Source organism: Castanea sativa, chromosome 1 (assembly GCF_040712315.1).
Source record: "Castanea sativa cultivar Marrone di Chiusa Pesio chromosome 1, ASM4071231v1".
Classification (NCBI taxonomy): Eukaryota; Viridiplantae; Streptophyta; class Magnoliopsida; order Fagales; family Fagaceae; genus Castanea; species Castanea sativa.
The window spans coordinates 51,129,261-51,143,350 of NC_134013.1; the positions used below are offsets into that span (position 1 = coordinate 51,129,261).

Genomic DNA, 14,090 nt, shown 5'->3' on the forward strand with positions numbered 1-14,090 from the left:
ATTGGGTTATCAAAATGGTGATAACTATCACAGTTGATAATGCTAAATCCAATGATGTGGCTCTTGATAATTTGAAGAAGAAGTTGGAGACGAAAGATGGTTGTGTGGTGGGAGGCCAGTTCTTGCATATGAGATGTGCTGCTCATATATTGAATCTCATTGTGCAAGAGGGATTGAAAGGAATTCATAACTCAATTGTTAAGGTGAGGACTGCAGTGCGGTATATTAAATTATCTCCAAATAAGATGGATAGGTTCAAGGAAGCTGTAGAGGGTGAAAAAGAGTTTGTTATCTCTTGATGTCCCTACTAGATGGAATTCCACATATCTTATGTCAAAGGCAACCAAGAAGTTTGAAACAACCTTTGATAGGATGCATGAAGAGGATGTGGAATTTAATTCTTACTTTATGGAGGTAGATGGAAACAAGAAAGAGAAGCACATACGTCCTCCCAAGGGTGAGGACTGGGTGAATGTCAAAATGTTTTGTAATTTTCTCCGGCATTTTTATGAGGTGACTCTAAGTTTTACTGGTTCTTTATTTGTCACTTCCACTTATTTTTGTGAGCTAGTGGGCATTCAAAATGAATTGCATAGATTGTGTGGCATTGATGGTGATCCTCTCATAAAAGAAATGGCACAATCTATGAAGGAAAAATATGAGAAGTATTGGGGAGACATTGAAAATATGAATTTGATGATGTTTATTGCTGTGGTTCTTGACCTAAGATATAAGATGAAATATTTGAAATATTGGTTTAATAAGTGGTATTCAAAAGAGACGGCAGAGTTTGCTTTAAAATTGGTAAAGGATGCTTTAGATTAGTTGTATGCCCACTATGCAAAGGGTACTGAATTATCAAGTGCTAGTGGCAATGGGCAGGCCACTAATGTTGCTTCTTCAATAGAATCAAGTGCTAGTTTTCCATGTGATCCATGGAAGATTGCTTCACATGAGTTTGATGAACACATAGCTACAGAAGATGATAATGAATGCACTACTAATGTGGACAAATATCTTAATGAAGCTAGCAAAAAAAATAGGGAGGGTTTTGATATTTTAGCTTCATGGACGGAGAATTCTACTAGATATGTAATCCTTTCCAAGGTAGCTCGAGATATCATGGCTATTCCTGTGTCCACCATTGCTTTTGAGTCAACCTTTAGCACGGGGGGTCATGTTTTGGATCCTTTTAGGAGTTCATTAGCTCCTAAAACTGTGGAGGCCCTTATCTATGCTCAAAATTGGTTAAAAAATCCATCTAAACCAAAATCTTTGAGAAGCAATGAATGAAATGGAAAGTCTTGAGCAAGATGTTGAAGCGGGTAATTTTCTAAAACTATATATTTAAATTGTATATCAATTTATTGTTCTTTGTTTAGTAGTTTACTAACATTTTTTGTATTTATTTTCATAGAATTGATGAAATTGGCAACAGAGAAAGAAGATTAAGTGAAGACTTGGAGTGTGAACTACAAAATGGAATTGGGTAGGGGAGAAGTATAGCATTGGATGGATAGACCTTTTTTTCTTTTTGTTGCGTTCATGTTCATTTAAACAATTTCTTGTTGGGTTTACAATGAATACTTGTTTTGGATTTTTAATTCATTTCATGCTTTGCTTTATACTTGTTTACATTATGGCTTTGATAATTGAAACTTGAAATTAGTAAGCACAACTAGAATTGCTTTGAGTATGGGTAAATCTTTTTTGCTTTGTACATGGTGTTTCACATAAACTCTTTACTTCATATTCTTGATCTTAAGTGAAGACTGAAGAGCATTAGATTTTGATAGTTAAAATATTTAAGTTGTTTGCCACTCTTCCTTGTTCAAAGTACTTGACTTCATTACAAGTTTGATGCATACCCGAGAATCTGAGATAGTGATATTATTGATACATGTTGAATTGTATGGTGATATATATGTTGAGTTTTTATATAGCGGGTGAATTTTTCTACACCGCATCGCATATGTGACCGCAAAAATGAGGTGCAGTACAGTTATGGTTTTGGCTAAACTATACACCGCACTGCACCACATATATGACCACGAAAATGAGGTGCAGTGCAGTTATGGTTTTGGCTAAACTGCACCACATGGTGGGTGCTAAAAATGGCCCAAAACTGACACCGCATCGCGAACATGTCTAATTGTTGTAGTAATTTATTTGTTCTCACATTCTCTTTCAGCAAAAAAATTCTAACATTCTCAAATTGAATTTTATGTTATCCAGTTGGATGACTCAGTTTTGTGCAAGATTTATAAGAAAGCTTATCCCAAAACAAAATCTAATAAGAAATCAACCCAAGATGAAGGGGCTTCAAACATGGTTTTTAGACCCGGACCGTCCATTGAACCGTAAAAGGAAGAGGTTCAAGGTTTTTGAGGTCAAACTGTAATAACGCCATAATTAATTTAATAATTATTTTAAATATAAATTAAAACATTAAATTAATAAAAATAGAAAAATTAACTAAAATAGTCTAAATTAATATAGAGATCTATCTTTCAAATATTTTTTATATCATAACTTTCACGAGACAAATAAGAAATGTCAAATCCTAAGCAAATATAAATAGAGTATATCTTTATTTATTTACATGTTAATTAGTAAAACTTGTGATAATTGTAATAACAATGATAATAATAACAATATAATAATTATTGTAATATAAGAATGAGAAGGACACTTACCTCAAATAAAATAAAATATTTAAATCATCTAATAATTTAAAAATTAAAATAATTATTTAATAATTTATAATTATAAGTTTATCCATTTCCAAAAAAAAAAAACTTTAAATATTATAGCAATACTAGAGTATTATAATATTTCACACAACTCATTATATGAGAAGTTGTAAGCCGTGAAAAACAAATTGTGAGTGTATGTAAGTTCATATTTTCATCACTCACAACTCCTTACACGACAAATTATAAAATAAAATAAAAATTTTTAAAAATTGTAATATTAGCATTGGTCTAAATATAAAATTTTGGAATACAATGGCAATCTGGCAATACACGTACATTATGTCACATTGCATTGGGCTCAAAGGCCCATGCTAAAAAGAAGTAATGGATTCAGCTTATCTTCTATTCAAAAATTAAAAGTTTTCGACATTTCTAATGCTAGTGTTAGTTAGTAGTCACGTGGAGAGCTTAGGAAACTTCAAAAAGAAATGCAAAGCAAAGAAAGAGAAAGTGAGAAACCACATACATATCAGTGTTCAGCATAAAAAAAAAGAAAAAAAAAAAAGAGAAAGTATTAAGTCATTACAGAGCAATGGAGACGGACCGAGAAGAAGAGTGTTCATCAAAAAAAAAAAAAAAAAGAGGTATCAAGTCATTACAGAATAGTGGAGATGGACAGAGAAGAAGATGCTTCGTGGCGCCACCCCTACTTCATCGTTGTCTTCTTCCTTTTCTCCTTTTTCTCTATTTTCTTTCCTTACAAATGAGTTCCAGATCTGAAAAAATGAAACCGTGTGAACCGTAAAAACTGGCCACGGTTCATAGAATTGTCCGGTTCGACTGCGATTCGAGCGGTTTCATTCTTTTTTCGCATTGAGAGGTTCTTAGTTCTAATAGAACCACAACGGTAACAGGTTCATGGTTAACCGGTCAGATTGTACGGTCCGATTCGGATCTGAGAATCATGTTTCAAAAACCTTGAACCTCTTCCTTTTACGGTTCAATGAACGATTCGGGTTTGAAAACCATGATTAAGAGGATGAATGTTTGCCTCCTTTAGAGACCTTAAATTTGTCAAATTTTTCAAGTGGATACCAAGAAGATTGGAACATCTCAGCATTTCAATCTGATTTCTACAATTACTATAATCATGTGCTGACATCACAGAATAATCAAGCGTCAACATCACTGCCTTCTCTCAGTAATGACCCAAATAAGCTTCTGAATAATCAAGAGTTGACATTGATGCCTTCTCTCAACAATGCGTCCAAAGTTTTCAAAGGATGACTATTCTCTTTCTAATGACTCAAAGGATGACTATTCTTTTTCTGATGACTCAAAGGATAACTATTCATTTCAATGATTGGTAGCACCAACTTATCTTTGGTTTTGCGACTTTTGTGCAGATTGGTAGGTCTTTAGCTAGCTTAGCATTATCAGTTTCTCTCTCAATTTTATTTGGAAATCTGGATTCTGGGATCTGTTATTCTCTTAGACAAATGTAATTAGGTTTATTGCTTGTGGATAAACTCCGTCCTTCATTAGGTAAGGATGAAATATATATATATATATATATATATATATATATATATATATATATATATATATTACTGGGTGAGATCTCTTTTAAATGATCTGATATTATCTAATCAAGGTTTGAAACAAGAATTAATGGTGGACCTGAACAGACCTTGTTGTTGACATTGCCGCTAATGCTGGGTTTAAGAGCGTCTTCATCTTCTGCTTCATAGTTCAAACCGTAACATTAGCAAGAATAGAGAGTGAGTGAGAGACGGAGGGCGGGAGAAATACTTAGATTTTTATAAAGAGGAGATAAGTGTCAAAAGGAAATGTCAATAAAGGATAGAGAAAAGATTCACTGAGATATCAAGAAAGAGAAATATATATATATATATATATATATATATATATATATATATATAAAAAGAGAGAGAGAGAGAGAGAGAGAGAGAGAGAGGATTATGTTATAATAATAAAAATATTTAAATAATAAGTTGGTCATAGACTCATGGGTACAATGAGAAAAATGGAACAAGTGACACAAGAAAAAAAAAATTAAAAAAAGTTGGATTTTTCTTTTTATGATTTTTTTAATGTTTTAGAAATCAAATGTGTGGCCATCGTTAGAGAAGTTAATGGGCAAGCAGGCTAATGGGAAAAGAGAAAAATTAAAATTGATGGTCCGTACTTTGTTTGACTTTAGAGCATTAGCATCCAATATCTTCAAATAATTCTATATATTATATTATCTCAAAAGGTACTTTATTTATTATACCATACCATTTTATAACACACCCAACATCCCAACTTTTATTTTCCTATACAACAAATTGAAATAATATATTTACACAATAAAATCTCTCTCTCTCTCTCTCTCTCTCTCATCACCTCCATCACCATTGTGAGACCCAAAACCTCCAACACAAAAACTCATCTCAACCCCAAACAAACCCAGCATAGAAACTCAACCCAACCATCAACAATACAACCACCCACCTATCTACCCAAAAATTTCCAATTACCACCCACTGATCCACCATTAGCAACACTACCACCCACTGGTTTACCATCAACAACACAACCACCACCCACCATCAACAACATTGAAAGTTCAAATAGTGTAAAACACTATTGCTTGTTTATTTCACAGTTAAATTGCTTTTACCCAACTTAACTAAGTGCAAAATAAGAGTAAGTGTAACGCAATAAGGTCGGAACTACTCTAAAGCATATGAATATACAATAGAAAATAACTATAAAGCATAAAGAGTATTGGAAGAGAGATGCAAACAACGAGATAACACCGAGACATGTTATTGAAGAGGAAATCGAAGTACTTGGCGAAAAACCTCTCTACGGCCCTCCAAGCCAAAATGATCCACTAGTGAATAAAATTGGTATAAAAGAATATCAAAAAGACCCTACAAGGCTAATCTACTCAATACACTTGAACCCTCCGAGTTCCAGCTCCTAATAGATTTCACCAAGTCTTGTCTTCACTAGTTATCCAGATCCCGTAATCAGCTCTAAATTGCATCTGCCAATCAATGGCTTCTTCCAATACTTCCCACATGCACCAAAACTTCTCTCAACACTAAGACTGGGTGAGGTAAGTTTTTGGGTTAAGAACCTCTTAAGGATTTGTAATTGGAAAGGTAGGAGTAGAAGAAAATTAAGAGAAATTGTGTAGATGATTGTGGGTTTACAACCTCTAACTCTCAAGTGTATTGCTAAGGTTTTCTCTTTCAAAGTCTCCTTACAATTTCATTGTTAATATGGGCTTATATAGTGTGAGTAAAGAAATGGGGAAAGCACAATTAAAATAATCCAGGTAGAGAGTTTTGCAGGTCACTCGCGAGTTGCCCAAGTCGCAAAGTGACTCGCGAAATACAACCTGGCAAAAGACTATTCAGATTCCAGCATATGCTTCTCACGTGGTCTTTTGCAGGTTGTCCACTTGTGAGCCAGTCACAAGCAAGTCGCGAACTTCACTCTCTTCACAATTCTTCACCAAACTCTCACACTTAACCCTTACATTAAATCCTACAAACATACAAAGAAATGATTGACAAAATAAAATCAACTTTGACACCAACTTAAAGCCAACAAAAAACATAATTGTAAATCACAACTTTACAAACACAACCAACAACCACTATCAACAACACAACCAACAACCACCACATCACAGTGCCACCACCAGAAACACCAAGCAAACCCACCAGACCCACCAAGCAAACCCACCATACACTAGAGCCACTACCAAAACTCTGCCCCAGACCCACCATGCCACCACGACCCACGGCCTACCACACCGATCCACCACAATGCTCAGCCCCAAACCCACCACAACCCATCATGACCCACCAAAGCCACAATCAAAACTCAGCCCAAACCCACGGCCAAAACTGATTAGCAAACCCATCACCACCCACGACCAAATCCAATTTGCAAACCCACACAACAACCACTAGATCCTTGACCACGCTGATCTCACCTAGAAAATCTGATTTGCAAACCCACAACCACATAAGTAGAGGGACTATGACTAGAATGCTGGGTTAAGCAGCATGAGGAGAGAAAGGGTCATCGATAGAGGCATGGGAGAGAAAGAGAGAGCAAATGGTGACTAGTGAGATGAGCTCTGAGAGAGAGAGAGAGAGAGAGAGAGAGAGAGAGAGAGAGAGAAGAAGAAGAAGAAGAAGAAGAAGAAGAAGAGAGAAGAGAGAGAAAACAATAGTAAAAATGGAATAAAATATAACATTTAGGTTTACAATTGCACTACAGTACCATCATACATTTAGGATGGTACCATAGCACAATTGCAAATTTTTTTAGAACTGAAAGACTGGGTAATGGCCATTTTTGGTGCTTTGATGCTAAAATATATCAACATGTACCATTTGAGAGATTGGGTACTGATGCTCTTAGCTATCCTACTCAATAGAAAAATGGTAAATTTTTATGTTGTGCAATGAATAAATTTTAATACTATTGTAATTTTATTTTGTTGTAGCTCAAGTGCTAGTAAAATTTATTAAACATCATAGGTTGAAAACTATCTCTAAAAAAGGTTTGTTTTGGTTTGTAAGATATGTTTATTTGGCTTTTTGTTTAGGACTAACCTAATTTTTGTGAGGCATGTTGTGGATTCAAGTGTGTAGTTGGATGAATCCCTAGCATTATTTATAAGCTAATATTGATGATTTATTGTTGCTAACCTTTAATGTTGACATCATAATTTATAAAAATCTTAAAATTAAATTTGAAAAATCACCAAAATTAGTATTAGTTTTGCAAATCTCAAATTGCATCTACAAATATAAGATTACAATGTTAATGAACGTGATAAAATTATATGAGCTTTACATTAAGCTTTGGCCCCCTTAGGTTTGTACCCTGGCTTCATCCTTGGTTCCAGCTTCAAACTCCATTTTTACTTCTTCAATGTTTTCCTTGCTGATGTAGAACAGACAGCACATGCCTTCCTAGAGCAACAGGGGCGCAAGAAGTCACAACACAAGATCAAAGGGGGGTGCTAGTAAGGGCCATCGAGGTGACAGTGTAGGAATTGCATGAAATTTGGGAGGTGAAGGGAAACAGCGTTCTGATCCAAATTCATGAAATGTCATGAGTGTCGCCAAAATTTAGGCAAATTCCTTCATTAAGGCCTTGAAAACAGTGTTTTTGCTATTTATAGTAATATTTGTTTTTCCTTAATAACTTTTAGTTTAAAAGTCAAAATAAGAACCCGTCTATTTTGGGACAACCCTTAAAGTCAGTAGTTATGATTTTGCATTTAATTCAATTTTTCTATTTTTGATAAATTTTGGTATTTTGTCACCTAATCGCTTAATTAATGCGAATTAGGGTTTTTAGACATTTTTCTCAATATTTATATGTTTTGTAGCCGTCAGAGGCAAATCAGACTATTATCAATAAACACAGACTTTTGTCAAATTATTTCTTTGATGGATTCTAGTTTTCTTCTCCTTGTGGATTTAGGGAAACCCCTCATGGATTCGAGGATTACTACCAGGAACTAACAGTTTAGTTTCGTTTCATCAAGAGAGCATCGTGTGTGCTTTCTTTAGGCTTCCGTGACACCAGTTAGTATCAAAGCCTTGACTTACCCTGGTCTGGTGGCTTACCGGCGAGACGGTGACCACCATAACCATGACAGAGGTGACGACGTCAACAACCCAGTCCTCACTAGGGCTGAGTTCCTTGATTTTCGTGATGAGAATCAACAGTTTCATAATTCAACCCAACAGACTCTAGACCAGATTCAAGAAGTGCTTACCACTTTACCTAACCAAAACCCTAAGAAAAGTGATGTGATAATCAAGCACGTGGCCTTCCCCATCGTGGTCCAAACCGGAATAGGTAGCAAGACTACAACAAAGAGAACAATGAGGATGAGGAGTATGCAGAGAGAGTCCTTAGCAATCATCGTGGTCTTCCGAGGGATAATGGCTGAGATTATCAGGAGCAGAGGGACTATCAGATAAAAGTAGAGTTACCATCCTTTAATGGTAATGTCTCCGTTGAAGAGTATCTAGATTGGGTCAGTGAGGTGGAAAAGTTTTTCGATTATATGGGTACTGTAGATTACAAACAAGTGTGTTTTGTGGCCTACAAATTGAAGGGAGGAGCATCTGCCCGGTGGGATCGTGTTCAATTAAACCATACCCATGAATGAAAGCTTCCAATATGATCATGGACGAGAATGAATAGATTAATGGCAGATCGGTTCTTACCACCAAATTACCGGCAGGAGTTGTTCAGACAGTACCAAGATTGTAGGTAGGGTACTCAGACAGTTAATGAGTACATGGAGGAGTTTGACAAGCTGGTGAATCACAATGATTTGGAGGAAACTGAAGATCAACGAATATCCAAATTTGTACACAGGTTGCGAGTTTTTATCTGAGATCAGGTATCCTTGCAAACCCTATATCTTTTATATGTGACTGTAACCCTATCCAAGAAAATAGAATGTTAAGTTATTTAGACCCCTTAAAACACAATTGGATTAGCCTAGTTAACTAGCCAAGTTATTACTTAGTCCAAATTCCAGATCTAGGTTAACATAATCATATAATCATATCAATGTAAAGTGCAGAATATAAAAAAACACAAAGATATGATGACCCAGAAAAACCAAACCGGTAAAAAACTTGGGGAGGATTTAACCTAACTATCCTCAAGGTAAAACTGAATCCACTATGAAAGAATCGAAGTTTGTATAATAGCAACTTAGACCACTAACATCCTATTGCTACCCACCATTAGAAAACTTACTGACACGACCACGTGCAAACTTCGAGACCACGGACTCCTTCTTTCTTGGATTCTCCAATAAGTACAAGCACTCCCGCTTGTATATCATTAAGCTCTTTTGGCAACAACTGAATGATCATCAAGCTCTCAAAGAAATCTCCTTCTTGATAATCCTAAACTTGTGTGAAGGAAAGCACCTCTTAGATCTCACAAGAGATTTACATAAACAACAATATGAGCAACCTCAAAAACGTGACTAGGGTTTGCCTTTTATACCTAGGGCAAAACATAAAACCCTACACGTTATATGGGCTTAGGGCTGAGTTGGAAATTCTGCAGAAAAAACAATCTTTCGAACGGTCTAGTCTAATTCTCGATCGATCGAGCCAGACAGATTTACACAGTAACTTCTGCAGTTAACTCGATTCCAACTTTACATGAATTTCATACTTTGAGCAAGTCTAAAACAAGACTAAACACCTGTTTTGATCATGGTTTGCCAACAATACACATTAGAGTTCTAATACATTAGTTCCTAAGTACTTAGAACCTAACATAGAATATCAGTTTCTTAGGGCAGGTTCGAAGTTTTCCAACCGCAGTTCGAAGTCCTCCAATTCCACTACCAACAAAGGTAAACAACCCATGTTTACACCACAATCACAACTCGTGGTTAGGGAGAATAGTGGTGTTAACCAGTCCATAATGGCAGTAGTAGGTTCCGCAACCCAGCCTTTAGTGAATGCCAACTCCTATGCTAGGCCGATTGGGAATAAATGTTACAAGTGCAGCGAACCAGGACATCGATCTAGTACTTGCCCTAAGCGAGCCTCAGTGAATCTGGTGGTGGCAAAAGAAGGTGAGGTAGAAGGTGAACAAGAGAGTGAAGAGGTGTATGATGATGCTGATCCATATGCCTATGATCCTAATGAGATCCAAAAAGATGAGGAAGGCATGCCATTAGGGAGGTCTTTGGTGATCTAGAAGTTGTTGCTCACACCAAGGGTGGAATACAGTGATCAACGAAATGAGATCTTCCGAGCACAATGCACCATCAATAAGAAGGTCTGTGATTTGATCATTGATAGTGGCAGTGTAGAGAATGTCGCGTCGAAGAGTTTTGTTACCAAGCTAGGCCTGAAAATAGAAAAAGCATCCCTCTTCGTAGAAGATAGGTTGGATTAAGAAAGGTACGGAAACTCTTGTTACTCAACAATGTCATGTTACTTTTTCTATGGGTAAATGTTATGTAGATGAAGTAGTTTGTGATGTTGTTGAAATGGATGCATATCATTTAATATTGAGTAGACCTTGGCAGTATGATGTAGATGCTACTCATAGGTGTAAGGATAATATGTATATATTTTTTAAGAATGGCAAAAAAATTGTCCTTGGTCCTATTAAGGAAGATAGTGTACCCAAAGCTTCTAAAGTGGAGAGGAAGCCATCACTTCTCATAGTCAACAATGAGGATGAGTTTGACAAGGAGTGTATGGAGTTGAAACAAGTATATGCGGTAATGGTGATGGATGGCGAGCTGGAGAAGGTGGCTAGGATACCTGAGGCAATTCAACCATTGATCAAGGAGTTTGAAGAGCTTTTTCCAGAAGAGTTACCCGCAGGTTTACCACCAATGCGCAACATCCAGCAGTGCATTGATTTAACTCTTGGAGCTAGTCTACCAAATTTGCCACATTACAGGATGAATCCTCAGGAGGGTCAGATTCTACAGGGGCAAATGAATGAGCTTCTGAGCAAGGGGCAGATCAGGGAGAGTATGAGCCCATGTGCAATACCAATATTGTTGACACTTAAGAAGGATGGGAGTTGGTGTATGTGTGTGGATAGTCAAGCCATCAACAAGATCACAGTCAGGTATCGATTTCCTATTCCCCGACTGGATGACATGTTTGATATGCTGAGTGGGTCCAAATGATACACCAAGCTGGATCTCAAGAGTGGGTATCACCAAATTCGGATTCAACCTGGAGATGAGTGGAAGACAGCTTTTAAGTCAAAGGAAGGGTTGTATGAGTGGATGGCGATGCCTTTCGGACTGTCCAGTGCTCCCAACACTTTCACAAGGCTTATGAATCAGGTATTAAAGCCCTTTTATTGGAAAGTTTATGGTAGTTTATTTTGACGATATCCTGATTTACAGTAAGACAGAAGCAGCCCACTATAATCATGTGCGAGAAGTATTGGCGGTGTTGCAGGCCAATGAGTTGTATAACAACTTTAAGAAGTGCAGCTTCTTGCCTGATAAGTTGTTGTTTTTAGGGTATGTGGTCAGTGTGGATGGGATTCATGTTGATGAGGACAAGGTTTGTGCAGTCAGAAAATGGCCAACCCCAAAGACAGTGAGTGATGTACAAAGCTTCCATGGGCTAGCAACCTTCTATCGAAGGTTTGTTCAAGATTTCAGTAGCATAGTAGCCCCTATCACTAAGTGTCTAAAGAAGGGGAGGTTCTCGTAGGGAAATGAGGCAGAACAGAGCTTTGCCTTGATCAAGGAGAAGTTAAGCATAGCCCTGGATTTGGCATTGTCCAACTTTGATAAGGTGTCTCAGGTGGAGTGTGATGCATCTGTGGTCAAGGTAGGCACTGTTCTTTCATAAGACAACAGACCAATAGCATTCTTCAGTGAGAAAGTTTGTGAAGCTCGAAGTAAATGGTCGGCCTATGAGTTGTAGTTCTTTGCTGTAGTACGAACTCTTAAGCATTGGGAACACTACCTGATTCAAACGGGGTTGTATTATACACAGATCATCAAGCATTAAAGCACATCAACAGTCAAGTTAGTATTAACAAGACGCATGCTAGGTGGGTAGCTTATATGCAGCGCTTCCATTTCACATTGAAGTACAAGTCTAGCGTCACTAATAAGGTGGCTGATGCACTCAGCAAATGAGCATCTTTGTTGACCACCCTATGTACTGAAGTTGTAGGGTTTGATTGCCTCAAGGAGCTGTACGAGAGTGATGAGGAGTTTTGGTGATATTTGGGGTAAGTGTTAACAAACTTATACTGCTGTCAATAGTATGTACATTCAGGATGGTTTCCTCTTTTAGGGTAATCAACTATGCATCCCTAAAAGTTCATTGAGGGAGCAGATTATTAGGGAGCTGCATGGTGGAGGTTTGGGTGGACATATGGGCAAAGATAAGACTATAGCACTAGTAGAGGAGAGGTATTATTGGCCACACTCAAGAGGGATGTTGGAAATCATGTGAGGAAGTGTCCAATTTGCAAAATTGCCAAGGGTCAATCTCAGAATACTAGTTTATAAATGCCTTTGCCAGTTCCACAAGCATCGTGAAAGGATCTGTCTATGGACTTTATACTAAGTCTTCCTCGAACCCAGCGAGGTATGGATTCTATTTTTGTTGTGGTTGATAGGTACTCGAAGATGTCCCATTTCATAGCATGCAAGAAGACTTCAGATGCTACTCGAGTGGCCAATTTGTTCTTTAAAGAAGTTGTGCATTTGCATGGAGTGCCAAAGTCCATCACCTCTGACCAAGATACCAAGTTCATTAGTCACTTCTGGCGAAAAATATGGAAGCGTTTTGATACTTCCTTGAATTACAGCAATACCAGTCATCCTCAAACTAATGGCTAGACAGAAGTGGTTAATCGCACTTTAGGGAATCTGATCTGGTGTATCTCAAGAAGCCCAAGCAATGGGATCTTGCATTGTCCTAAGCAAATTTTGCTTGCAACAGCTCAATCAACAAAAGCACTGGTAAGTCTCCATTTGCCATCGTCTACTGCGTGCCCCCAAAACACGCTTTGGACTTGGTACCTTTACCTGAGCTTCCAAGAGTGAGTCAAGTAGCAGAGAATATGGCTAATAGTATTCAAGCCATGCAAGAGGAGGTGAGGCAGAAACTTGAAGCTATAAATGCCAAGTACAAGGAAGCTACTGACAAGAAAAGGCGTGAAAAGATCTTCAATGTTGGGGATTTAGTGCTAGTCCATCTTAGGAAGGAGAGATTTTATGTTGGTACCTACAACAAATTGAAGGACAAGAAGTATGGGCCATTTCAGATTACTAAGAAGATCAACAACAATGCTTTTGTGGTTGCTCTTCCTCCAAACATGAGCATCTCTTCTACCTTCAATGTTGCTAGCTTGTATGATTATCATCCTCCAAATAAACCAAATAGTGGGAACTTGGGATCAAGTTCTTTTCAAGTGGGGGAGATTGATGTAGAACAGATAGCACATGCTTTCCTAGAGCAGTAGGGGCGCAAGAAGTCACAACACAGATCAAAAGGGGGTGACAGTTTAGAATTGCATGAAATTTAGCAGATTGAAGGGAAAAGGTGTTCTGATCCAGATTCATAAGATGCCATGAACGTTGCCAAAATTTAGGCAAATTCCTTCATTAAGGCCCCGAAAATAGTGTTTTTACTATTTATAGTAATATTTGTTTTTCCTTAATAACTTTTAGTTTAAAATTCAAAAAAAGGTTCTGTCTATTTTGGGATGACCCTTAAGGTTAGTAGTTTATGATTCTGCATTTAACTCAATTTTGTCATTTTTAAATTTTGGTATTTTGTCACCTAATCGCGTAATTAATGCAAA

At 37.2% G+C, this 14,090-nt stretch overlaps 2 protein-coding genes across 2 annotated transcripts; both read left to right on the plus strand.

Moving 5' to 3' along the window:
• Positions 1-330: 330 nt before the first annotated feature.
• On the plus strand, positions 331-1,293 carry LOC142629165 (zinc finger BED domain-containing protein DAYSLEEPER-like). Its single transcript, XM_075803147.1, has 2 exons — positions 331-804; positions 847-1,293. The coding sequence occupies exons 1-2, from the start codon at positions 331-333 to the stop codon at positions 1,291-1,293; spliced, it is 921 nt and encodes a 306-aa protein (XP_075659262.1).
• An 8,912-nt stretch (positions 1,294-10,205) lies between these two features.
• LOC142629176 (uncharacterized) lies at positions 10,206-13,748 on the plus strand. Its single transcript, XM_075803152.1, has 7 exons — positions 10,206-10,452; positions 10,754-11,375; positions 11,662-11,860; positions 11,978-12,097; positions 12,572-12,690; positions 12,803-12,868; positions 13,226-13,748. The coding sequence occupies exons 1-7, from the start codon at positions 10,206-10,208 to the stop codon at positions 13,746-13,748; spliced, it is 1,896 nt and encodes a 631-aa protein (XP_075659267.1).
• Positions 13,749-14,090: the final 342 nt, after the last annotated feature.

What these genes read in the sequence shown, in the direction of transcription:
- LOC142629165 (XM_075803147.1), top strand. Translation starts at nt 331, where the DNA reads ATGTCAAAGGCAACCAAGAAGTTTGAAACAACCTTTGATAGGATGCAT. An exon ending in CAGAGTTTGCTTTAAAATTG is followed by an intron (nt 805 to 846) that starts GTAAAGGATGCT and finishes CACTATGCAAAG; the next exon opens with GGTACTGAATTATCAAGTGC.
- LOC142629176 (XM_075803152.1), top strand. Translation starts at nt 10,206, where the DNA reads ATGGCAGTAGTAGGTTCCGCAACCCAGCCTTTAGTGAATGCCAACTCC. An exon ending in ATAGCACTAGTAGAGGAGAG is followed by an intron (nt 12,691 to 12,802) that starts GTATTATTGGCC and finishes TGCCTTTGCCAG; the next exon opens with TTCCACAAGCATCGTGAAAG. An exon ending in TCTTCCTCGAACCCAGCGAG is followed by an intron (nt 12,869 to 13,225) that starts GTATGGATTCTA and finishes TGCTTGCAACAG; the next exon opens with CTCAATCAACAAAAGCACTG.